The 25,909-nt window shown below is 46.8% G+C and overlaps 2 protein-coding genes across 3 annotated transcripts in view; one reads left to right on the forward strand and one right to left on the reverse strand.

Moving 5' to 3' along the window:
* SLC25A20 (solute carrier family 25 member 20) overlaps positions 1-4,152 on the reverse strand; it is an 11,242-nt gene extending 7,090 nt beyond the window's left edge. Inside the window, exons 1-3 of the mRNA XM_080606800.1 lie at positions 3,980-4,152; positions 3,382-3,474; positions 1,346-1,473 (exon numbers count right to left, since the gene is read on the reverse strand). Of these exons, the coding sequence (XP_080462926.1) occupies positions 1,346-1,473; positions 3,382-3,474; positions 3,980-4,084 (326 nt within the window). The 5' untranslated portion in view covers positions 4,085-4,152. The remainder of the gene's footprint in view (positions 1-1,345; positions 1,474-3,381; positions 3,475-3,979) is intronic.
* A 156-nt stretch (positions 4,153-4,308) lies between these two features.
* The window catches only part of ARIH2 (ariadne RBR E3 ubiquitin protein ligase 2), a 30,257-nt gene continuing 8,656 nt past the window's right edge, over positions 4,309-25,909 (forward strand). Inside the window, exons 1-8 of one of the 2 annotated variants that reach the window (XM_080606793.1) lie at positions 4,320-4,450; positions 5,048-5,159; positions 7,990-8,336; positions 20,226-20,293; positions 21,990-22,053; positions 24,005-24,152; positions 24,874-24,995; positions 25,657-25,766. In XM_080606793.1, the coding sequence (XP_080462919.1) occupies positions 8,088-8,336; positions 20,226-20,293; positions 21,990-22,053; positions 24,005-24,152; positions 24,874-24,995; positions 25,657-25,766 (761 nt within the window). In that variant the 5' untranslated portion in view covers positions 4,320-4,450; positions 5,048-5,159; positions 7,990-8,087. Of the gene's footprint in view, positions 4,451-5,047; positions 5,160-7,989; positions 8,337-20,225; positions 20,294-21,989; positions 22,054-24,004; positions 24,153-24,873; positions 24,996-25,656; positions 25,767-25,909 lie in introns of both variants that reach the window. The other variant, XM_080606792.1, reaches the window with a different exon arrangement.

The following is a 25,909-nucleotide window of genomic DNA, read 5'->3' on the forward strand; positions in this document are numbered from 1 at the left end:
CTTCCAAAATCTCCCTGCAAAATCAGCGTGGTGAACCACTGCACTCCTGCCTGCCTCAGACCCACAACCACGGTGCTAAGTCTGACCTTTCTTTTTGGCCCTCACACGCCACGAGTACCGTATCTTGCTGTGTAAAGTGCACCTAAGGGGCAGCACAGCTGTGCACAATGACAGATTTACCACCTCGTCGTTGACCTGTGTTCTCTCTCTCCAAGACAGAGCAGAGGAAGGAGTTCTGCATAAATAGTCAAAAGATTACACCGCACTTCTCCACCTTCCCCGTTAACTTCCCTTTGATACGATGTGTACAAAACACAAAGCCCCGAGGTGTTCAGGCTGCTGGCAGTAAGCCCACAGCCCGTTTGTTTCCCTGAATTCTCCAGTCTTCACCAACTCCCCGTCTTACTCTTCGGCCTTGCCTGCACGATGATGCCACTGTGGTAAAGTGAAGAGCAAGGAAAGCCAGCAGCGCCCCCGCAGCCCGGCCCTGCCTCCCTCCGCGTGATCCAAGCAGACGGAGCTCGCTCCACGTCAGGTGCGCTCACACCACCCAGACAGCAGGCGAGGCTCCAACAGAAACCGTCCCTCCCCACCCCACCACGCTCAGCTCAACACAATGGGCTCCCGCTTTCCGACAGGGCTCCTACGTATTGCACAAATAATAGCACGAAATGTTGCTAAGCTACAGTTCTATTCCTGGGGAGCTATAAATCACAATTCAGCAAAGAAGTTAAGGGAGCACTCTATGGGAGAGTTTTCCTCAGGCTTAAGTTCGCTTGGAGGGAGCAATACAAAGTTTTCTTAGTTTCCCTTCTCTTTCCTATAAGGTTAGAGGTGTCTGAGAGGAAGGCTGCTCATAAACACTGCTTTTTGGAAATTAATAATGAAACATGTCCATGGCTACTACTATACCCTAAACTAAGGGCCCAGCAAGAGTCACAGCTAGCAGGGAAGAGAAAATTGGGATTTTTGAATGTCAATTTTGTCAAGATTGCTTGACCATGAATGTATTTATTCCTTAGTTTCTGTTAATAGTGAGTGTTCGCAGGCTATCATTACGTAACTCGCACTGTGCTCCACAAAAATGGAATTGTTCCTTAATGGTTCGCTCTTGCGTAGAAAGGGAATTGCATAGCACCTGCCCACATCCTGGCTGTTTTTAGCCTGTGCTATCAGTCCCACGCTTCCAGAAGCGTTAAAACACACGAGTGTTTTATTTTTCAGAACTATATTTATAACCTAGGAGAAGAGACAAATTTACACCACAACTCAAAGTGTGACAACAAAGAAGCTGCAAGAGCCTCAGGGTGCCTTTCCCAACTATCTGCTTAACTCAGAAACTCACGTCAAAACATCATCAGGTTTTCTCTGCTGGAGTCTTTTTCCCAAGCCAAATCCAAAGAAGCACACAGCAAACATGGGGGTCACTCCGATAATAGGAGCTGCCATTCCTCTGTACAAGCCTCGGACTCCCTGCAAGAAACGTTATCACACAAATTACTTTTTTGGCATACGCTCTGCACACATTTCATTTTATTGACAAGCAAAATGCTACGGTACAAGATAATATCAGCTAGCCAGTCATATTAATCAGAGGAATTACAGCATCTATTGTTTGTTTACAATTATACACGTTTAACTGGTGCAGAGGAAAGCTGTCCGTCCTGGAGAACACCAGAACCTTTAACACCTTGCTGCTCCAATCCAGAACTTACACCTCAAGTATGAGGAAGTTTAGTTGAAAGCCACCTGAATGAAACTCCTATTAGACTGGGTCAAAAAGTCCTTTCTCTCAGGTACGTACAAAAAATGTACATGTGCTTTATTGATAAGCCATCAAAGGCAGCAGGGTACAATCCTGACACTGAGCCTGAGAACGCTGGAGCAAATTCACTCTTTGGGTAAAGGAAGAGCCAGGGAGACTAACCTGAGCTACTTTACTCCCCACACAAACCCAGTTTGGAATGAGTACAAGAGGAAATCATTCTTCTACTTTCCTTCTGTAAATCAAAGCTTTCACCATCCCTGACGTTTCCCTTCATCAGGCTGCGCACATGGAAAAATTCTAATGCAGACCCAGCAGCAGCGTTTATTTCATTTACCTTGCCTCTGAAGTGATTTTTTTCTTATAAAAAGGAAGCACTTATCTGTCTAGATAAAGGCTAGGTGCACAAATTAAATATTTGCCAGTCAATCACTCATCCTCCCTCCTCCCCAAAATAATTCAGTGTGTCCCAACGGGTGTCCCTATGCTTACAGATACGGCCGACTAATGAAATCCCGTGGGGTTCACAAAAATCAGACACTCCTGCTCAACCTTCCCATGAGCAATGGGAAACAAAAGGACTTGGAAGAGAAGCTTCAGTTTTCCTCCCAGAAACAGATGAGTATTGAGTAGGAGTAGAGAGGCAGCGTTACCTCTGAACGCCAAATCAGAAGGCTATTATTACAGTTCAGCTCTGACGTCCGTGCTTCAGCAGGGGTGTTAAAAACTGCAACGGATTCAGAGCTAGCAGAGCAATTCAGTGCTTTGTGGGAGAGAGCAGGGAAACGAGATTTACTTTGGTTATATAACAACCTGCGAATGCCATCATGAAAGTAGACTTCAGATATGAGACAGCTCATTCTTTTAGTAGAGAGTTACCTAACAAGATCCAGTGGTTAGAAATCAGACTTAAGCCACGTAAATAAACACGTGGGCTTTATAGTCATTATTTCCAAATAGTAAATAGCCACTGGAAAAACGTATGAAGCAGCTGAGTGGATTCCGTATCACTTAAAGTCTTTAAACCAAGGCTGCGTGCCTTTCTAAAAACAAAATAGACTATAGTTCAGTCACATGATATGGCCGATCCAGGAGGGAAAACTGCTTTCTACCTTCTGAAGAAGATTAATCAAAACTACTATAATTGTCCCTGTAGTCAAAAAAAAAAAAAAAGTGTATCATCTACAATTCAAACAAATGTTTGAATTGCCTCTGCCTTCTCACAGATAGTTCACAGAAGAAAGTAAAAGTACTGCTTGAATCAACAAAAGTCGTTGCCTATTTTAGGACTTCCAGAGGCAGCTCCGAATACCGAACACAGCACGGTGCCACCACCTACAACAAAGCCAATTTTAACTCCAGTCTTTCACTCCAGACATTAATATCGTGATATTTGGTACCAAAAGCACTTCCTAACAAAACAACGAGAGCTAAGTTTGGAACAAGTGGATGCTGAGCGTTACCAGCGAGATCTCCCTTCAAGTTCTGTCAACTGACGAAACATTTTAATTAGCATCAACTCAGCCGATAAAGCCAAGACTTGTACGGCCCGGGGGGAACACTCCCACACGGCCCCGCTCCCGTGACGCACGGAACAGCCGCCAGCTTTGCGGTACCTCTCCAACCAGAGTCTTCCTGAAGCAGTCGAAGGTCCCAGAATAGAGTGGGGGCTGGCCAGGCTGCGGCTTGGGCTGGGTCTGCAGTCTGACCTGGCAGGGAGGGAGAAGAAACGTTGGTGTGCTGGGTGTTGGTGTATTGAGTGTTAGTGTATTGAGTGTTAGTGTATTGAGTGTTGGTCTACTGAGTGTTGGCACCAGGAGAACATCTCCCCGGGGCCATCAGGTAGCGAGAGCAGCCCTCACGGCGTGGGTGACAGCCAGCTTTAGCCTTTAGACCACTTCAGCCTTTACAGAAGAGAACAAGGCGGGCGTTAAGGCGTGACACAGCCGGCGTGGTTAATTCGCGCAGGTAATGACCAGCCGGGCGCTGCCCAACCCCCCGCCCGCAGCCCCCAGGAGAGCGCTGCAGCCCCCAGGCCCGCAGGGGGCGCCCCGCCGCCTCGCGGGGCACGCCGGAAGTTGTAGTCCCCGCCTCCCCGCAGAGCACGCTGGGAGTTGTAGTCCTCCCGCACTGCGCAAGCGCGCCCCGCGCGGTGCCCGCTGGGAAGCGTAGTCCCCGCAGCCCTCACCGCCTCTCCCTCCACACCCTCCTCACCTTGATGGTGTCCAGCGGGTGTCCCACGAACACCAGGCACACGCCGCCGAAGCCGCCGGCGAAGAAGTTCTTCACGGGGCTGATGGGCTGCGGCTGCTTAGCCATGGCGGCGGCGGCGGCTTGTGGAGGCGGCGGCGGGGCTTGTGGCAGAGCCGGGGCCGGGCCGGACCGTTCCGTCCCCGCCGAGCGAGCGCCGCCCCCGCCGCCCCGCGACCTTTCCCCCAGCGCCGAGCCGCGGCGCACGCCGGGAGCGGGGCGCGTCCCCCCCCTCCCCCCGTTCCTCAGTGGTAGCGCTCCGCTCCCCCTCTTCCCCCCCCCCCCGCACCCCTCAGGGCGGTGGTACGGCCCTCCCGCCCCGCCCGGCGGAAGTGACGCCACACGGAGGCCGGCGCTTCCGGCGTGCAGCAGCGGCGGCCCGGCAGGAGGAGCCCCGGGCCCCGCTCCCGCCTCCCCCGCCCGCTGCGGAGCCCGGTGAGTGCGGGTGGGCCGAGGGGGGGCGGCCCGGGCCCTGAGGGGGCCGGGAGGGGACTCTGAGGGGAGCGGGGGCACCGCCGGGCCCGTGGCGGTGTCCCCAAGCGGGAGCGGGCCCGTACCGGGGCCGCCACAGCCGTACTGGGCGCCGCTGTCCCGGGGCTCGGCCTCCAGCGCTGCCCCGGGCCGCGCTCGCCGCACACCGGGGGGCTCCGAGAGGAACGGCCCTGGGGAAGGGGGCCGGGCCGCCCTGCTCCTGGTGGGGGGGGGGGGGGGGGGCGCAGTCCGGTGACGGGGGGCGACAGGGGGGAGGGAGAGGAGCGGGCCCCGCCGGTACCGGTGGGGGTACGGCAGGGTCGGGGGGCCCAGCACAGTGGGGGGGGTGGGAGGGGAGCCTGCGGGTCCCCTGGGGACGGGGTGCGGCTGCACGGGGGTCTCTGCAGGCATGATACAAAGGGGGAGGGGGGGGGGCTGCTGCTCTGGTTTCTGGCTCCTGGGGTGGAAAAATCACCCCTGAAAGCCCGGGGGAGGGGGAGGCGGCCGGGGGCGCGTGCTGTGTGTGTGAGGAGGCGATTGAGGCTGATCCCTGGATTACAGGCACCAGTGACATAGGCAGAGATGCGATTAACGCTGATAGCGAGCGTGGAGCGGGGGCTGTAGAGGGCTTCAGAGGAAAGCGAGGGTGCCAGTCCGCTTAAAGTTGGCGTGGGTAAGTAATTCCAGAGGCAAACTCGAGTCACGCTCAAAATTGTCGATATAGAAGTGAGAGGAAAAAGTGGCAGAAAAAGTCCATTCAAATAACTGAAATCCCAACAGAAAAAGCAGTAGGGAGGAGTGTCTTCTGAAAGAGTTAGAGAAGTCCCACGGAGGTAGATGCAGAGGGCAAGGAGCCAGAGGAAAGCGATGCAGCGAGACAGAAACGAGGAGGGACGCAGTAACTCGCTGTCTGGCTGTACTGAGGGCAGAGACCAATGGCAAGGGGACATCCCTGCTGGAGCTGGAGGCACAGGGCATGGGGATGGGGGCGTTTTTGGGCTCCTGCAGGGCGGCTGGAGGAAGGGGGGGTCTGGATCAGTGCTAGGAAGGTGAGGGAGCACACTGGATGGAGGTGGTGAAGTGGGACCTCACCTTACTGCCGTGTAGGAAAGCGAGCTAAACGTTGTTTAAAACTTTATAAGCTGATCTGGGGGATAAGGGTAGTAATTAAGTTACTCCAAATACTCTGTTCTTTTGACCCTCTTTTTGAGTTTATTGTCTTTATTGTCTTAATCTAAAGCTATAAAACATTAGCTACGTCTTGTCTTAGTTTGTATTCCGAGAGCTGAACGGGTCTGAGAGCGTGAGGCTGAGCACTAGGTGAGTTATGTCACTTGTTTTCTTGGCACCTGGCTTGGTTTTGTCCCCAGAAGCCTTAGTCCTCCTCTCTTTCACACACGTCCGTCCGGCGTTAAGTTAAGCTGGAAATGAACTCTTCCCTAGGATGCTGTGACAGAACTCACAAAAGACGTCCAGTCTGCTGCCCGTTCCCTGCTGGTACACCCCGTTTGCCCACACGAGCAGTTCCTCTGTTTGTTCAAGTAAGCGTTAGGTGCCCGGAGAAAGACTCTGCCCTCCCTTGTGCCTGTCCTCCCTGGGGCTGGCACGTAACCGCTCAGGTACTGTGTAGGCCCCTCGCTCTGCTGAGGTCTCTAAAAGCAGCCCCTTGCTTTGAGATGCGCTGAGGTCGCACATGGACCGTAAGTTAAACGGGCTTTTTCCGTCTCTAACGTGTGGGACAGTCTGAAGGAGTTTGGGAGCTCTTCTGGTGAAACGTGCCTGGGCCTCGTGGTGCTCTCAGGCTTGCTGAGCACAGCTGCCACGCGTTTAGCCACTGACATCCCTGTGGGAACGCTTAGGGTGGTTTTAGGTTCTCAGACAAGCGGTTCCTTTAACATGAGACTTAACAGTAAAGATCCCTTGCTTCTTTTATGCAAGGGGTCAGTGGTGATGCAGGTTAACCCGGAACAGAACTGTTAACTCTACGCAGACAGGAGGGACGGACAGTATAGGCTTGCCTTGTGTCTGCCAAACCAGACTTCGCATCTGGTCCTTCCAACGTGGAGAGAGATTGTCACTGCTCCTCCCGAGTTCTGCGGGAGGCAGTGATGTGAAGGAGCTGTGTGTTACACTGCGAGTTGCTAAGAAATCAAGAGGCAAATGAAAGGAACGGAGACCAGAGTTCCAGGGATAATATAATTAGCTCCTAGCCTTCAGCCTCTCGCACTGGAGGAGGTTTGTATCTGTTGAAGTCGCCTCAGCTCCTCAGTTGAATGGAACATCACATCTCTCAGTGCTTTAGCTGTGCTGCCTGGTCAGTTTATTGGAACCAGAAAACAAGTTGAGGAAAAATAATGAAGACTTACAGCTGAGATTTTCTGTGCTGTAAAGTCAGGAATGTCAAAGCTTGGTTATGTTCCCTAGCAGCTACAAATTGTGAAACCGTGGGGGTGTGTGTATGTATGTATCAGAGCTAACAAGATGATGTGAAATGCCATGTACATGTAAAAAACCAACATATGCTGCCTGTAGAAAATACAACTTTTATGTCTATATTTTCATCCGAAAAGTTTGGTTGCAGCATTGTGTTTTAACTCTTTTGTGTTTAGTAGATTCTCTTTTGAAACTAAAGGGGTTGGTTAAATGGTAAGTGCTCTACCTGCTGAACCCCTCAGAGCTCTAATTCATGTTATTTTCCAATGAATTTCACGTGAATTCTCCAATACTGGTGAGACTCTGAAAAAGTAGCTTGGCTGTTCTGATTCTTCTTGAACAGCAGCTGCCAACACTTGAGTACAAATGTCTACGTTCAGAAGGTAATATGTATGTACATCCAGGCGGTAACGAGAGCACTTGCTTTATCCCCCCCTCAGAGATGAGGCCCGAGCCACATCACGTCCAGCAGAACCTAGTTAAAGGGATTATTAACACCACTGTTTCTTTGGGATGGTGTTGGAGAGCGTTAAATGGGGTGTCTGAGAAAGATCTGTTTGCCTGTCATGTTTTCTAAAGTCCAACTCAATCCTGTGGGTCTGAAGCAACGTGGACTTGTGCAGGGTATCACAGGTTGCCTTCATAGCTCCTGTGATCTTAAAGTGTTTTTTTTTCTGCTGCTGAAATGCAGATGATGCTTTTCTGCACTACTACGGGCTGTTGGTAAAATCTTAATGTTAAAAATCCGGATGGATTTCTGAAAATACATGTAGTGAAGGCTATGGGGCCACTTTCCAAATGACGGAATTCTTGGGGCCCTCGCTGGGGGGCAGGCAATAGTGCAATCAAAACCCATCTCTGAGGTTTTAGACTTCACCTGTCAGAGCAGCCTTGGCTCTGCAGATGCGTGAGTTGCAGGGGATCCAAACCAGGGCCCTGCACACAAACCCTCCTCAGCTGGGCCGTTGTGTCGGGCCGTTCCTGGCTGTTTGATCACCTGTGCGATGCTGCCGTGGCCTCTCTTACCATTTCTTAGGCAACAGAAAAAAAAACTGTTTTTCCCCCCTTAGGAGACAGAGCTCAGATGAAATCAAAAGAACGATAAAGTTTGGAGGAGAGAAAGACGCTGCAATTGCTTTCCTGGTCTGCAGTTTGGCAGGGCATTAAGATGTCCGTGGACATGAACAGCCAGGGCTCTGACAGCAATGAAGAGGATTATGACCCTAATTGCGAGGAGGAGGAAGAGGATGAGGATCCTGGGGATATTGAGGATTATTATGATGGGGTAGCTAACGACGTGGAGCAGCAGGGAGCAGATGCCTTTGATCCAGAGGAATATCAGTTCACCTGCCTGACTTACAAGGAGTCGGAGAGCACTCTGAACGAACACATGGCCAGCTTGGCTGCCACGTTAAAGGTGAGGAAAGGTTTCTGCATTGACACAGGGGTAAAGTAAGTCTGTGATTGAGAAGGCAAATGCCAGCCGTACAGTTGGAAATGAAAGCTGTGGCAATGTTACTGGTACGGGGGGTTGGAGGAATATTCTTGTAGGTCCCTTGTTCAAAACGGATTCAAAGGTTTACGGTTGTTGCACACTGGTTTGGGGGCCTGAAAATCTTCCCTACTGTATGTTGATTCTTACAACTTTTTTTTGCAGAGCTGAGATTCATGCCCAAAGTCTGAGTTAAACACTTTGGCATCAATGCAAAGAGGATGTATAGAAAAGAAATCAAATCCTAGATGGTACAGTTTGGTTCATCTGTGTTCGAGAAGATAACTGACAGATAGGAAGACGTGCTAAAACTCCAATTCTAACAAAAACACCTCACTTTGTTGGTTCTGAGTGAATAATCATAGACTTTCAAAAAAGACAGATCAGCTGTCGTGGCAGGTATTAACCCTCCCGTTGCAGTGACAAGCAATTAAAGTACAATGAACTTGCCAGCTCTTGTAGTGACTAATTCATCACAGAAGATTCCCACTCCAAGTCAGCTCCGTGGTATTATATTCAATAAGACTTCTGTGAAGTTTTCCTCCTCTTTGTGCAACTGATGACTCTAGCATAGACTAGAAATAAGAGGAGGTTCCCTTTCTGCCTTGTCAGTGTGCTTTGGTCCAAGCACAGGTCAGAGGAAAGCTGACTTTCCTCAGCTGCAAGGTGTTGGCATTTGGTTGAAATGAGCAATGTGTCTACCTCGTAGCATGTCTCCTAGTGCTTGTTGGTCTCTGGAGCAACCCTTGAAGACAGGTAACTGCAGCACATAAAAACCTCGTTGGATAGTTTTTAATTCATATTAATTTGGCCTGAACCTTTATTAATTTGAGATCTTGATCCTCCTTTATACATCAGAGTCTTAAGGAAATAGTATAAAGCCTGAAGTCTAAAGCTTACAGGCTATAAAGTGTGCCCGTACTGCAACTCAAGCTGATTTTGCTGTCTATTGTGCTTATTTCCAGCATTCACCACCACAGAAAATGAAATGTTTTACTCTTTCTTAGCTTTCAAACTCTTGACTGTGATTCCTTCAAAACGTGCAGTTCGAGCTCTGAATGCCTGCTGCTCCCTGCAGACTGTAAGAAAAGGGAGGCAAAAGAAAAGAGCAAATGAGAATAGTTGGTCAGCACTTTTGATCCAGCTGCCAGTTGCTCTTGGTTCTTAGCGAATAAGTAAAGATTTAGAAATGGTTTTCTGCTGCTTACTGTTTGCCTTCAGATGAAGCACCCTTCAGAAAGGCGACGCCTGCCATATTGTTCTCTTGAATTAAGTTAACAAAAGCAATACTTTATTTAGCCATTAAAATCCGGCTTCCAAAGTTGAAATCAGTTTTTCCAAGAATTCTGGAGGTCTCACTTATGTTAAAACAGCAAAGGTGATAGCTCACCAGATAATACCAACCTGCTAGCTTGAATCTGGCCCCAGATGCTACTCTTTTGAGCCCAAGGAGAGAACGTTTAAGATTCCTTTCACTTCAAGAATGTGCCTGCTTATTTGCTTAAAAGTGAAGTGCTATACGTTGTGGGTTTTGCATGAGAAGATAGAAATAAATCTGGGTAGAAACCTGAAAAAATGTGATGTTGTAAGCCACTCACTGAGTCTCGGGCTCTTGAAGTGCCACGTTAACTCTGTTTTCTAGCAACAGTGGTGCAAGAATTACAAATTTCTTAACTTGGAAATCTGTTGTGTATCTGTAGCATGTGCTTTTTGTTTCCTGGCATCCTTTCTTACAATGCTTTAGCAACCCTGATTCTTCCTTCCCCTCTCTTCCCCCAAGGAAACTTGTGATTTTGCTTGTTTTCTCAGACAAACTGGAGGGGAAAGAATTTGGGTTGTGTTAGCTAGCATGGAGGAGAAGGAAATTGGATAGAACATGTTGAACTATTTGTTATCATTATTTTCCATTGACTTAGAGGAGATGCATAAATAGAGGCTGATTTTTTTTGTCAGATCTGTAGTAACATTTTTCTCCTCTAACCTCATTGGGCTCTTTTTTTTTTTTTTCTTCCCTTGAAGACTACCTGTTACAGTGTCTTCTTTTTGGATATTTGTGATTGTTCTTTTGGAGCACCCTAGTTCACTTCGCTGATTTCATCTCCTTTTGTTTCCAGGGCTGGACTTTGTGATGTGTAGTGGTTATGTAGTGCTTTTTCAGCATTAGTTCGTACTAAAGAATGAGTGGTTGCCCCTGGCAGGGAAAGAAGAAGGTAAATTAAAGACTGTTTTCAGGAGGAGCGGTGTTGAAGGCAATTCATTACATGAACTCAGAATAATTTGTTATCGCAAGAAATGAAGAGACTAATACAAATCCCTAAAGCAAACTAAAAACCGAATACAGTGAATGAGCTCAAAGCCAGGTTTGAATGTTCTGCTATTATATGTTGTCATTAGGTGATTCATGTTCTGAAGGTTAAATTGAAGGAGTCTTGTGAGTGTGTTTCTTACACGGCATTTTGTCTACGCTCTTTTAAGACCAAAACCAGGTATTCAGAGCTTTATGTTTCATACTTTCAATCTGTACTGTTATTAGCTTATAACAGTCTAAATAAGTAGTACGCAATTTACTCTGCTCGTTAATCCTCCTTTTTTTTTTTTAACTTTTATTCAGCTATTTCAGGCTGACTGTCAAATTGCTGTTTTCTTCAAGCGTCAAGGTAAAGGGTGATCTTCCTTGGAAACCCTCTTGGCTACCTTTTTCATTCCTTGCGAATTAAAGCCAAGGTTGTTCTCACTCCTAACAAAGCTAAATAGATGACTGAGCTACCACTTAAACGTGCCTGAAGAAAATCTCAAGCTAATATTTTCCAAAACTGTGATTTTTCTGACCAAGAGGCCTGTGAATTGAAGCAGATCGCTTTTAATTCCCCAAAAGCCCAGCTGATCCAACAATCAGCACTTGTTAAGGACAATACTCCTGGAAGCAGAGCAGCACCTGTTGCCTGCAGATCAGCAAAGGGATTTGCAGAAGTTCTTTTTAAGAAGTAGATATATTTATAGAATCCAGTATCTTTCAAAAAAATAATGAATTAAAATTGGACAGTAGTGAGTTTGTTTTCAAGATGACCGTCAACTCCACATTGCGTGATTGTGAGTCCCAGAGTGGCAGAATCAGCAGATATACACAAACAGTACGATACTCAACAGTTACACAAACAAAGTTGACCCTGTTACTGGCGAGCAGTTAGGAGTGTGATGAGGTCATATTGTTTTTGGTGGTGAATGACACTTCCTGGCTCTGCGGAAGGTCTCTGTACACGCCTGGAATATCTGTGATGCTCCAAATAACCGGCAGCGTTTTCGCTATTTCAGTGATGAGATGGATCTTTCTGTTATTTTTTTTATCAAATTCTTACAGTGGCCATCTAAACAACCAGATAAAGCAGTTTGTAATGAAAGTTCATGAAAAATGTTACCTTGACTTTAGAATTTTTTAGAAGCTGATTGTCAGTCACAAGGAAGCTAACATTTTTGCACATTGAAAGAGAAGGATGTTGTTGTACAGGCACTTGATACTGCTGTAGGCTTTTCACTAAAACTGAAGGGATTGTAAAACTGAGAAAACTGATTGGAGAACTTAAAATGTTAATTAATGTGAGTAACCTGCTAATATTTACCTGACAGCAAATATTTCCATTGATCTGTGAAATAACCGCTTTTGATGCGTTTCTCTGAACCCCATCCTCTGAAGAATAAAAATAAAGATGCAAAAAAGGATTCGATGCCATGACATAGTACTGAATCTATTAATCTGTTATTGCTGCTGATCTGCCAGCGTTAAACCTGTTTTCACATATTTTTGCTCACCTTATTGATGTTGTCTCTTAATTCAACCAAATTAGCGTTTGCTCATAAAAACACAGCCCTTTGAAACCCTTCCACACACTCAAATTGCGCTGACACAGAGCAGTTAGTTTGTAGAGCTGCTTGGTGGAAGCTGGCAGCCGTCCTTCTCAAATACCATCTTTAGCAGATCCAGAGTCATGTGCGCGGAGGTTGGCAGCCGGAACGAGCAGCTCTACCCAAAGGAGCTGGCACCCGCAGAACGCCGGTTCGATGCGATTGCGGAAAGTCTGTAAAGAGCAAGATGTCAAATGACTGACTTCTGCCTCCCCGTAGCACTCTGCAAACCACGGCCAGTACGTAGTGTGGGGTGCTTGTCCGAGAAAACCTGTACTGTTGGGTAGTCGTCCTTTTTTACACCGTAACGACTTAATGGAACTTGCATACAACATAAAATGGCAATCAGAAAAGACTAGCTGTGCCTAAATACCTCAGTACCTCTCCTGTGCTTAAAGCTCCTTGAAATATTCAAATGTACGTACATAAAAACAGAGTTTGAAAAATACATGTTCGAAGTTGGTGCCTGTAAGAACACAAGGATATGTGAGGTTAAGCAAAAGTGTTAAATATAGTAGTAGAAAGTTAGTAAATGTTTAAATATTATTTACTGTAAGTGGTAGACCATGACGTGCAAATTTGACTTCTCCACAAAACCCACGGGGTGGTGGCTGGCAACGATAACACGCTATTTCAGAGTACCTGTGAGCCCTAGATTAGTTGGGGCATGCAGGTTTACGTCTGTGCTGCGTTCTGCGTTTTGACATCCAGCCAGCGTTACGTGGGCACGCCATCTGAAGCTGTAACCCCAGGAACACGTTTGAGGAGTGCCTTCATCCTTGCTCTGCTCTTGTTTCCCAAAAGCTCCTGGAAGCTGTGCTGTACAAGAGCTGTGGTGTTGCCTGTCAGGGTCACAATGGCTGTGTTTTAGTAGTAGGGTAAACGTCTTATGAGGATGTCTGTAACTGTCCTCGGTGTGTGTTTTATTTTGACTCCCAAACTGCTCTTTAAAAAGTGTAGTAAGTGTTCTTAGGCTTCTGGTTGGCAAGATAGGAGAGCTGGCTGGAGAGCCTGGACCTTGCGACTATGACCGCTCCATGAAGTCATTTAAGGAGAGAAATTGGTTTTGTCCTGTATTGTCCAGGACTGCCAAAGTTCTCAACTTAATTGGAAAAATGAGCCGCAAATGTGGAGGGTGATTACAGCCCACGCATTTTGTGATTGACGTTACGTGTGTCTTACAGCCAGCATGGCACTGCAGCGAGCAGAAGATCTGTGCACAGCTGCTGATGAGTGTGGTCTTGGTGGGAGGTGGAGGCAAGGCAGAAGTCATTAAAAATGTCTAAACAATCTTTCAGAAACTGCTCCCTGTTGCAGCCTTACAGCTGGACAAGGTGATCACAGGAGCGGCACAACGCAGCTGCAGTCCATTGCCAGCTCCCTGTGCTGTGGCTGTTAAGGATGGCACAACAGAAACGAGCTCACCTGTGCACCGTGAAGCTGTTTTACAAAGCAGGTGTTCCTCCTCTTCATCTTTAGTACAAAAGGAAAAAAAAAAATGCCCGTAGAAGCTATGACTGTCAGGTACAGGCCTTTTTATTTGGGGTTGAACAGGGATTACTCACTGCAGTTACCCAAGCCGTGTGCGTGCACCAGTGCTCGCCAGTTTGAGTTAGCTGCCCCGTGAGCTGTGTCCTGAGCCACTGCTCACACTCGCGTGCATTCAGGTTGTTAACTACGCGTCCTCCATGTGGCCAGAAAGAATTTTCTACTTCTCCTATGTTTTGCTGGAGAGTCCCTAGACAAGGGCTGAGGTGAGCGCAGCAGTGGGGCACTTTGCTGGGCTCTCAGCAGCGCGCGGTGAATTAGTGCAGTGTGCCCTGCTGATCTCAGATGTTGCCTCGGAAAAAAAAAATACTTTCTGCGAGTACAGCTGTGAGTCTTGTGTCAGTATTATGCCCATGTGCAGTCTTACAGCTCTCTTGCTGCATTTCTTTGACTCTAAATCTTTGAAAGAAATCTCCTAGCTATTTTGTAACAATGCCTTCTGGCACACCGTCTTGCTTAAGCTTTTTTTTTTTTTTTTTAATTTGCTTCTGAATCTTCTCAGGAGGAATAGCGTAACAGCTTGAGAAATACGTACGTGGAGATTTCCTAGCTGAGTCCCACTGATCCTGTTTGTTGGCAGCTGAAATTTGCACTGTCCTGTGCAGGAGAGTGGATGGATTAGAGAGGGCTTGGAATTTAACCTGAGATCTCCTCTCCGCAGCGTGTGGCAGACTAGGCTGTGCGCTGACAGCTCCGTGAGCCTCGCACAGTAACACCGGTGGTGTTTGTCCTTCCCAAACTGCTCTCTGCCTCCTAAACATGCTTCGTTTGTGTGCCGACACCAGGTCTCTGCACGCCAGAGGTGAGTGGCAGGCTGCAGAGTCAAACCCTGGGATGAAGCAGGGCTCACGCAGCGCTGGGGCCGCTCCGTGGTGCCAAGGCTGCAGCTACGGGCTCCAAATTGCATTTTTTTCACCAGGGCAGCACCAGCAGAGGATGAAACATCAGGCAAAAATTCAGAGCAGTGCTGTGGCTGGTTTCTAGAGATGGATGATGACCTTTTCTCACTTTTTGAAAGCATGACTGAACCCAGAACGCTTTAGGCAGGGTATATATATGCTCTGTTGTAACTTTGTCTTTTTTTCTGTTGAGTGAAATTAATTAGGGCTCAGTTCTGAAAACAGCCTTGTACCGCTTGGAAACCCATGATGGTTGCGGAGGGAGGACTTTGCTGCAAGACTTTGAACGCTTCGGGTGTTTATAGCAGGTGATGTCAATGACAGCTCGAGCCCCTGCAACCTCGGGAGTTTTCCACCAGGACTGAGTTTTGGAAGCCTGCTTATAAGAGAGAGAGATCAAAGCAAAAATGAAAAAGTGGTCCAAAAAAAAGCTTTTTGGTTGCCTTTTTTTGTTTTGTCTGAATTCCTAATATTTCTGCAGTTTTCTGATAAATCCTCCAGTAAAAACAGGGAAGTCAGTTTCTTCCAGTGGGATATGTACAGAGTCAGATCTATTTTCTACATGAGAAATGAGAGTAAAATAGTATTTTTTTTTTTTCAATTTCTGGGTCACTTTCTTTACACCAGTATCCTAAAGTAAAGCACATGTGAAGGTATTTTTTTCTTCGACAAAATTATTCCATTAAAAGTACGGTATCTTTCTGACATGTTAGTGTTCTCCACTGTGAGCTCAGTTCAGTCTCTTCTATTTTGCCCATCGTTGCTCACCACAGCCACAATTTCAGAAGCTCTTGCTCTGTGTTCTTACTGTTCTAAAGAACTGGAGCGTGTTTTTAGAAGTTTTGATGCAACACAAACTAGTATTTTCATGAATCTTTCCTTTCCTGGTAGAACTAACAAAACCTGTATTTGTGGATTAAAAGAAATACCTCTCAAGATTAATCCTGATTGCTTAGCTGTATTTGTATTAAACCTTTGATTAGGGGAAACACAAGAAATGGAAGTAGTATTTCTTTATGCCAAGTTCGTGTTCGTCTTGGCCAGGCGTTTCGGCGCAACCCTGAACTAACGTGAATTGTCAGCTTGATGCAAAGCCAGGGGACGTCAGCTCCATCCAGATCACAACATCTCCAACTCACCCTGACTTGAATATCTTTGAGAATCACGTGAGGGTTTTTGTTTTAAATTCCTGATACCAGATTTCTGCAAAAGTGAGGATTGAAGCAGACCTCCAAAAAAATAGGCCATCCCTCGGAGAAAAGCGAAACGAACTCATGAGCTATGCATGCTACATCAATATGCATGAGCAATTTCTGTAGAATATAAGCTCTACAAAAGACTGTTTTTTTAGCTTTTAGGAAACGTTTCTGTCTGAATGAGCAACTGTCAGAGTGGCATGGTTGAAAAGATTTTCTGCTGTAGAGAGATGAAACTTCAGCTCTTCAAACAACACAGCTTATCGGGGGAAGCAAGTTGAGGCAGAGCTGTCTTTGTGCTTTCCAAACCCAGCAAGGTACCTGCAGAGCAGCTTTGCAAATTCTTTTGATACTGCCTTGTCCAAGAGTGCCACGCTCTTTCTCACACTTCAGAACCGTGAGAATTTTGCTTATCTTGGAGAGGAGAGAGCCCAGGGAGATTAACCTTGAGATTGAAATAAGGAGGGAAAAACACTGCGCTCTCTTCTTCAAAAAGCGAATAAACGTATTTAATGTGATGACATTTCTTCTTTGTTCTACTTTCAGAATCTAATTTTGTCCGGCATTATGTAAATTTTTTAGTTTTTTTTATAACTCCTGTAGAGACTTCCCGTTAAGCAGAGCAGCTTCCTCTTTGGCACCCTTCCCTCGTGCAGAGGCGCTGCGCCACTTCTCCAGCGCGGTGCCAAACATGAGCGGTGGGTGCCCATTTCTGACGGTCCGCGGTCTTCTGTCACTGGGAGGTCAGAGTTAAACTGAGGGAGACTTGGAAAAGGCTTCTGAAGTGACCAAATTTCTGTTTGAACGTCAAGCTGGAAACTGCAGGTTGGGTGATGTGTTGCCCAGCCAATTTTCTCTTTTCACCCCGATCACAGAGAAAGAAGCCAGTCTTGAATCAGGAATTTTCCAAGTTCAGTTTTGGACTGAGCCAATCTTTGATCTGCAAGTTTAAACTGATGGTAAGAAAAAGGGGAAATGAGAATGAGGGAAAGAAATTTTCTCTTCCTGGAGAGTGTGGTCAAGCACCGGGACGGGCTGCCCGGGGAAGTGGTGGATCCCTGTCCCTGGAGGTATTTAAGAGATGTGGCACTGGGGGACATGGTTTAGTGATGGGACTTGATGTGTCGGGTTGATAATCTCTAAGGTCTTTTCTGGCCTAAAAGATTAAATGATTCGAAATACAATCTTTCAGCCTGGTTGTTGTTTTTAGTTTTCCTCTTCTCAATTTTAATAAATTTAACCAGAGCTGGAAAAGTTCTGGAGGACTCAAGTTATGCAGAAGGATTGGCGCAGTTCTGCAGTTGCACACAAAAACCAAAATAGAAATGCAGCATCTAGAATATGCATTCCCTTCTGCACTGGGGTCCTTATAAAAGTATTTTACTGAAATATCCTGCTGCCAGCAAGGCACTGAGAGGGCCATCTTGCATCTTCTTTGGGTCTTAATTCTCTGAGAAGAGAATAGAAAAGTGGAAACAAAGCTGACAATTTTTCAAAAGCATCTTTTTCAATCCGTTTTGTGTCTGAGATGAAGTGTTACTGGTCTTGGATGACCTAAGGCCCTTGTGTCACCCAGTTGCTGATAGAGGACTGAATCATAGCTCTTTCTGAAACGTTTCTCAAGCTTGAGACCTTTAATTGTGTAAAATTCCTGGCTGTCCAGGAATCGCCCTGCTGGGCAGTGTGCCCTGAGTGCCAACCGAGACTCACTTCTGTGCTGCGAGGCCGCAGTGGGTGCTTTTCTTCTGCTTTGGGGCTTTTGTGAAAGTGGACTCGCATCATGAACATGGCTTTAAGAATTCAAAATCTTTTATTTTCAGGTGATTTTATGATGCGAGTAATAAGATTGGCACTACAGCTGGTCTGGTCAGGGCTTGTAGATGGAGCAAAACAGGAATGGTCGCAGAAGCTTTATTTTTCATCCCTTACCAAGAACAAGAGAGCGTGCAGGTGGGGAGCAAAGTTTGGCCACTGTGAGGAGTTGGGTTCACAGCCAAGGCCAGAAAGGAATTTCTTTGTGATGGGACTTCCTTGGAGCATGTTCTGGAACAAAAAGAAATAGCCTTGCAGAATCACTCGTCTTGATTTTAAATTTCTTCCATGATAGACTTATCTCCAGATCTGTTAACCTGGCATCTTTCGAGAACACTAGTTCTGCGTTTTACCTAACAATGTGTCTCAAAAATGTTTCATTGTTAGGGCAGTTTGTTAGATATAAGCGCTACTGTTTGTATTTCTGTAATTTTTCATTCTTGGAGGGACTTGTTGATCGGTTCCTCCTCTGGGAACAAGTCGCTCCGTATATTGTTCCTGGAGTCGTGGTGCTGCGACGGATGCTGCACCTCAGGCTGTGAAAATCCAACCAAAAACTACTCATTTTCATGTGTTACAGATGAGCTTCCCGTTTAAGTTTTTTTTTTCCTCTTGTCAGGATGGTAGTTCTTACTGCTACCGAGAAATAATGTAGTTACTGTTAGAGAATGATTCATTAGCATGTGGTTTGCATTCGCAGGAAGCTGGTCTTGTAGAGACCACATTCCTGATGCTTGTTTGTTTTACAGAAACAAAATGCAGATGTCTTCCTCGTACAAGCAAGTCAAAGGTGTCTGTCCCGAGCTGAAGCTCTTGCCTGGGTCTGCCAGGCGGAGGTCTTGAAGCAACCTGTCAGAGACAGGCAGCGGCACTTTGTCCATGCAAACAGGAGCAGGCTGCACGTGTCTGCCAGGTGCCACGCTGCCGCTGATCGAAGGCTGCTGCGCTGGGAGTGAGCGCTGCCGGGGTGTGCTCCATGCATCCCATTGCTGGTGAAGCCGGGGCAAGTCACCTCCCAGGTCTCTGGCAGCATGAGCTGGTGCTTCAGTTCTTCTAGAAGAAGTTTCTTTGAACGTTGAAAAATGACCCTGGGTGGATCAGAAAGCAGAGGTGGCAGGAATAGGTCTGTCACGTTGTGAAACTGCACCTCTGCAGTGGGTTGGTTGTAGAAGGGTAATGATACGTTGCCAGTAGGTGTGCAGAGCCTGTCTGTTTCGCAGAGGCAGCAGCCACAGGTAGTTTTTCCCTGTGGGGCCGTGCTGGGGTTGTTGCATGGCCATATTACCAGTGCATCGGGCTCCACCTTTCACCTGCAGCAGGGTTTGAGGTGGTATGTGGCTTTCTGGCTGGTGACTGGGACTGGCAGCTTCTCTAGAAAAAAATGGATCTCTTCCTGCAGCTGGGATGGAAGAAATTGTGTTTTCTGAATGTGTGGTAGACAGAGATGTGATGGTGATAGCTTCTCTCTGAGTGGGGGAGACAGAGCTCTGGCCTTGCTCAGGCGCTCCAAACAGAGCAGAGCGAGGAGGTCGGCTCAGGAGCCTCCCCAAATCCAGGGGAGAGGCGCTGTGTTTGCAGGAGGCCTGCCTTGTTTGGACTCCGTGAGCCCGATCAAGGCATGAAGGGTCCAGAGGTCGGGTAAAGTTCAGCAGCCCAGCGGATGCTTGTGGTCCCAGTGGGTGCGAGCAGACCAGGCTGTTTTCTCCTGAAAGGAACCGGTCCGTAGAAGCAAGGGGAACTTGCTCGCTTGTACCCTTGTAACATGACTTCAAATGTCGTGTGGCAGGATTCTAGAGGCTGCTCAGGCACTTGCTCTGGCTAGCATGGACTGCGCTAGTGCTTGCCAGGAGCCCGTGTAAGGTGAGCAAGTCTGCATGGAAATAGTCCCTGTCAGAGGAGCTTTCCGTAACCCCAGTCTATTCCAGTGCACAACAACTTTCTTTTCTACACCGAAAGCTTGGGAAAATATATTTATGTATATATGTATATTATTTTTCCCCCTACCCTGTGCTGACAGAGCATGTCCGTGCTTGCAGTTTGTTGCTGCTTCTCCAGCTCTGTAAGCAGCCTCAGCCTGCCCTGCGGGGCCGATGTGGGGCACTTCTCAAGGACCCCGAGCCCAGTCCGGTCTGAGCCTCTCAACGGGTGCCCACGGTTAGGGCTCGATGTTGGGCTTCCAGGATTACTTAAACTAATCCATTGATTTCCCTATTCCTTCTTCTCTGTGCTGTTGTGATGAATATTTGAGTTAATTTGGTACATTCATGCTTCATTCCAACCCGTATATTGCAGGTATACTGGCTGTGAAATTATGTCTACTAGTTTAATGGGAATTTGATATCACTGAGCTGCTTTACTGGGTTTGTACAATTTATTAGTCTTATAAGAACATCATAGTCCTGAGCAGAGATGTGTCCTCAAAATATACCTCACTTTTTTTCTTTTTTTTTTTAACCTAGGTGTCACATGCTGTTGCAAAACTTGTATTAGTTAGTTTCCACTGGCAAATCTCAGAGATTTTGGAAAGGTAAGTGTAACTAATCTTATTTCTTCAGTGCTCAGTGCTTTTCCCCCTGTCTTTGCAAGAGTCCTCCTGTAGTGTCTTTTGACAAGTGTCTTTGGACCTGAAAGCAGGCCGCAGTGCCGTGCCAGGGAGCAGAGGAGAAATGCTGTTTTGTTGAGGCTGCATTGCCTGTAAAGAATTTGTAAACAGGGAGAGGGGAGTGTCGGCAAATGTCTTTCAGTCTGAGGAATTATCTTCACGCTGGGAACCCTGGAGATGCACACAGCTTAAACAATGAGATAGCAGATTGAGAGAGCTGCATCTATATTTATTTTAACAAATATAAAGCTAACATATGTTCTGTTTGGAACATATGAGCCATAAATCATAAAGAAACACTGAACTAATGCTGATGTACAATTTAGTACGTTTGCTTCGAGATTTTTGCTCCCTCTGAATGTGAGGTTTTTTCCAAGCTGACTGGCATTTGGAGAGCAGCAGACGATGGTGTGAGAGAACTAACAAGTGCAGCCCCTTTGTTGCTCTGACAGTGTCACACTGCAGTGAGTCCTCTGGCTGATTTCAAAAGGAGGCTTCGGACTCTGCCCAAATGTATGCGGGAAGTGTGTCAGGAGGCACTGCTGTCTGGCAGCCCCTCCAGAAAATACTGGCTCAGAACTGAACATTGTCTGAAAATAGAGAGCACATCAGCCTGACTCATTCTGCCATGCCATTTTTGGCCCTGTTAGCCAGCAGCTTCATCCAGAGAACGTATGGGAGACGCATCTCACGTATGGATACTGTCGCAGCATCTCTGGTAACTGGCTCGTTGGTTACCATGCATCCTGTGAAAGCTTTTCCCTGGGGAATGTGGAGGGTGAGATTCCTGCACAGCAGCTCAGAGCGATTCTGCAGGTTAACAAGGTTTAAACAAGAGGAACTCTGGGGAAGGAAGGGTTTACTTCTCAAGCTGTGGCTTTGCAAGTTTTCTCCAGCTGATCTGGTCCTCAGACCTCTGTCTTGGTATAAAGTAGCATTATCAAATTAAAGATCCCTAAACACACCTAAAAATGCTTGTGGAGAGGGAAGATTTAGATCCTAGTCCCAACTCTGACGCTGCTTTCTATTCCTGAATTCACTGATTTATTATTGGCAATGCAAGCATTCCTCTGCAATGGAAATCACAAAGAGCAAGACCTGTTTAATTCTAAGGCTGCTGATGGACAGCTTCATATGCCTAAAGGGTGATAATCTGTCATAAAGTAAATACTTAGCTAGGTAGTAGACTGCAGCCAAAGTGAGACCTAACCAGGACAGCTTGATTTTACAAAGGAATGGAAGGCAGGCAGGAGCCTCGCTGGAGTGTGTTGTCATGGACAATGGTTTGACTACTCGAGGAGTGAAAATATTAGTGTGGGTAGAAAAATCTTCACTTCAGAAAAATTTCTCGGGGTGGGAGGGCACTTGTAGCAAAATATCTATTGAGGAATAGAAGGGAAATATTAATCAACATTTTGAAGAAACTATCATAAAGTTGTGGTGATGAGAGTTCAGCTCACCCTGTGAGGGTGCCTCACACAGCACACACTTCCGTGCTCCTCATCAACACCTCCACTACCATTTGCAGAGAGCCTGCTGTTTATTCAGGTGAGAAGGACCAGTTTAACAATGCAAAATGTATTCAGAAATGGATTTGATCATTATTTAATTGCCTTTTCAGGCACAAGTCTAATGCTGCCCAATTGCTAGTAGAAGCACGAGTACAGCCCACCTCATCGAAACATGTAAGTATGCTGACTATTTTGGTGTCTTCCCTTGCCTTTGGTCTCTTCCCTTGCCTCCGACCCACCTTGTCGGAGGTGTGCATTACCAATGGGCCTGTCCCATGTTAACTCTTTGCAGACTCAAGGTCCTACACCTTAAATAAGTGCTGGGTTTACTTTTTAAATGAGACTGCATTCAAGAAGTGTCTAACGTAAGCAGCAGCTTTGCTGTTTGTTGTCTTGCAGGTTGTGTTCAAGAATTACTTGTCTCAAGAAAATTAAGCTATTATTTTTGGCAGGAGTGATGATAAACAATGGCAGGAGCAGAGTGCATGGGCCTGGCTACCTCTTCTGATACTGCTCGCTCTGTAAAAGACACTAAGGGAAGTTCTGGCTGCACAGAGTGAGCAGTGCTTGTCTGTGGCTAGAATACATCTTTTGTCTTGAGATGGCTAAGTTGGCTCCACTGCTCTGCTCGGGGATGCTTAAGCCAAATCTCCCAGTGGTGTTTCTGCTGAGCCAGTCAGTAATGACATTTGAACCCCCAGCTTGTGTTCTGCAGCCAGGGCTCCGTGTGTTCTTGGACACTTTCTTTCCTCTAAAAGTTTAAGGCTTGACAAACTTGGTTTGATAGCAGTACAGTACAGTCTTTTTGCATGTGCTAGGGCTAGTTGTTCTGTGCTTCGGCTCCTAGTGCAGAATGATGGTATTTTGGGGGGACTCTTTGGGACATACACTCATACTGTAGAGCAACTGACCGTACAGGGAGAAGCTACAGTGGGACAGCTCAGAGAAAAGCTCCGAGGGATGGCTTGCAAAAGTTCTAGGTAGTGTGCTTGCTGCTCGAGTTGAGCAGTTGATCTGCGCAGTTGCTGAGTTGGTGAATTTTGTTTTTGTCCGTAAGTGAGGCTGCTTAGAACAAAGTTGCTTTATTTCTTTTTCATGTGGTCATGCTACAAAACAAGCTCTACTGGTCATGTGGCTGGGCACTCATGCTGCTGCTCCTCCGTGTCTCTGGCATGCGGAGCTATGCATGGCAGCTTGACGTCTGCCTTGCACGAGCTTCTCAAAGAGTAGCAAAGGTTTAAGCAGTGAAAAGTGATTATATGGCTTCTCTGTGAAAAGGGAAATAGGAGCATAAAGTCCTGTTAACAGCTTTGTAGAGCCGCCCTTTTGCTAAATGCTGTGCTAGACTTAGTTCTTCAGGTCCCAAGGGTGAGCCAAAATGTGTTAGAGGCTGGATCTGTTGTCTAGGGATTAGTTCTGCACTACCCACGGGGAGACCAGACGGCTTCCCGGTGAAGCAATAGTAGAATTATGCCTGACTTGAAACAAACCTTCTAATCCTTTTCAGTTGGAGAGATGAAGCCTATTTTGCCAAATGTAGCGTAGGCAGAAAATAAGAGATGTGAGAAGATCCCTGACCTTTGTGATGGTCTGTGAACAACCTTTTCTCTCTGTATAAGCTCTCTACGTGCTGTACCTTCATTTGCATATCAAATACGGTACCCAAAATCATTGTCCAGGAAGAGAGCATTGCTAAGCCTGCTTCCAGCTCTAGCTGCTCGTCATGGCCTGTGGAACAGTGATCGAGTCTGACCCAGCTAACAAAGAATATCAGTAAATGCAGGAAAGGACATACACAAAGATTTCTTTTCTCACTTTTCAAACAAGGAAAAAGTAAGAACTAGAAAAGTAAAGGTGAGTTCTGGGTAGCACTGGACAAGAGGCAGGAGCTGTTCAGTGACTGGACATCTGTTGTGCTCCATGAGGTTGAAGAGGTTCATGAGAAGGGCTGACTGCTGGGGCAGTGCAGCACCCCAGCACGCCAGTCACTTAGGAACCTGTTCTGGCTTGGAGCTCATCTGAGACCATTGTCCCAGTGAAGGTGATGAAAGTGACTGTGGATGAGGTGAGAATTCGCCAGGGGAGCTGGGATGCTTTCACCATAACGCTGATTTGTCTCTCGCAGGCAATGGTACATTCCTCCCATCACTGCGCAGTGTGCATGCAGTTTGTCCGGAAGGAGAACTTGCTTTCTCTGGCTTGTCAGCACCAGTTCTGTCGCAGCTGCTGGGAGCAGCATTGTACAGTGCTTGTCAAGGATGGCGTCGGAGTTGGTGAGTTTGAGCTGGGTATGGTAGTGGGTCTGTGTTTTACATGTTGGCTGCTCTTCAGATGACTGGCTGAACTGCTCTAAAATATCTCAGTAATGAGAAAATGGGGTGGGTTCTTGTGACAAACCTAACTTTAACTAGCAGTCTTACCAGAATCCCTGGTGAGCACTGGCATACCACCTGGAGAGCTCTCCTCCCGCCTAACAAAACCTGCAAGTCCAGAGATCCATTTGCTGCTCTCCTCCCCTTTGTGATCTCAACAGGGTGACTGTAGCAAATTAAAAGTTGCAAATCTTCTGCCTTTTGAGATTGCATCTCAGGTGATGTGTTGTTGCATTGCCCTGGGAATCAGTGTGGATGCAAACATCTGTTCCCTTTGTGTTGGGTAGAAGCCAGTAGTAGCCAGAGTTGCTTTGCGCTTCTTGTGTCCTGTCATTCCTTCTGGTGTGGCAGTAACATGCAATTTTCTGCTCCAAGTGTGTGACTTTGTGAATCCCAGTTGAAACACTTACTGATCCTGGATACATTTGTGCCCTGTCATCTTTCCCTGAAGACAGTTGGGCTTCAGCTTTTCAGCAGCCCTGATAGATTTGCTAGGTCTGTTTCACAGTTGTGTCCCTCTTGCCACAACAACAGATGGCACCTAGGAAACTGTGTTGAATGCTATCTCTGTCTCTGCTCCTTTTAGCACAAATTGCACTGTGCTGAAACGCTGTTTTCTCAGGGGTCTCCTGCATGGCTCAGGACTGCCTACTTCGGACACCAGAAGACTTTGTGTTTCCATTGCTGCCTAGCGAAGAGCTGAAAGACAAATACAGGCGCTACCTCTTCAGGGACTATGTGGAGGTATTGTCTTTTTCAGGCTTAAAATACCCTGGATTAATTCACCAATGACTTGCAGAAATTTTGTTTGAGGTGCCTTGCATCTCTGATTAGAAATGCAGTAACTGCAGCAGAATTGTCCCTCATAAACATGACGTCGGTGCTCCTGTGGTACAGCCTCACTGACAAAATGCTCTAGCAGGTTGCCAAAGTAAATTCTGCTGTAAGGTCACCCAGTAACTGCTTGGCTAGTGCTTGGCTCTTTTTCTCAAGTAGAATTCTCAGAGTGTTTCAGCTGAGAACTTCAAACTTAAGTCTGAGTTTTAAAGCCCTCCTTGCTCTTGCCACAGTTATTTTAGGCTCTGAAAAGTAAGTCCCTCACCTTAGTGAAGGACCAACTGGATTGGTTTGCTCAATAACGTTTTATGTGAGATTTATTGATATTAAGATATACATGGTTAAGGTTAAATGTGCAGAAAGTGTTCTGGTTACTGGGAACAGACTGGGAAAAGTAAAGAAACAAGGAAGCAGTATGAAAGAGTGGTGTCACCTCTTTTCAGTAAGTGGGAGGAAACAGCCACCACAGGAAAGCAGCTGAGTACATTCTGGGGCATAAGATGAGGATGGGGAATGTTGCTGATCTTCTGCATATGTTGCTGATCTTATCACCTTGCTATGTTCACAGAGCCATTATCAGCTGCAGCTGTGTCCTGGTGCAGATTGTCCTATGGTCATACAGGTACAGGAGCCAAAAGCCCGGCGAGTGCAGTGCAATCGTTGCAATGAGGTCTTCTGGTAAGAAACAGAAAAGGTTAAAGATCATGGGGAAATTATATGCTGTCCTCAGAGCTACTCCGTTTGCTTGCCAACAGGTTCAGCGTGTGAAAAAGCATCTCAAATGCTTTGCTAGAGTTGTTTGTAACTTGAGTTAGTTTGAG

This window comes from Anser brachyrhynchus, assembly GCF_964034855.1.
Source record: "Anser brachyrhynchus genome assembly, chromosome: 10".
NCBI lineage: Eukaryota > Metazoa > Chordata > Aves > Anseriformes > Anatidae > Anser > Anser brachyrhynchus.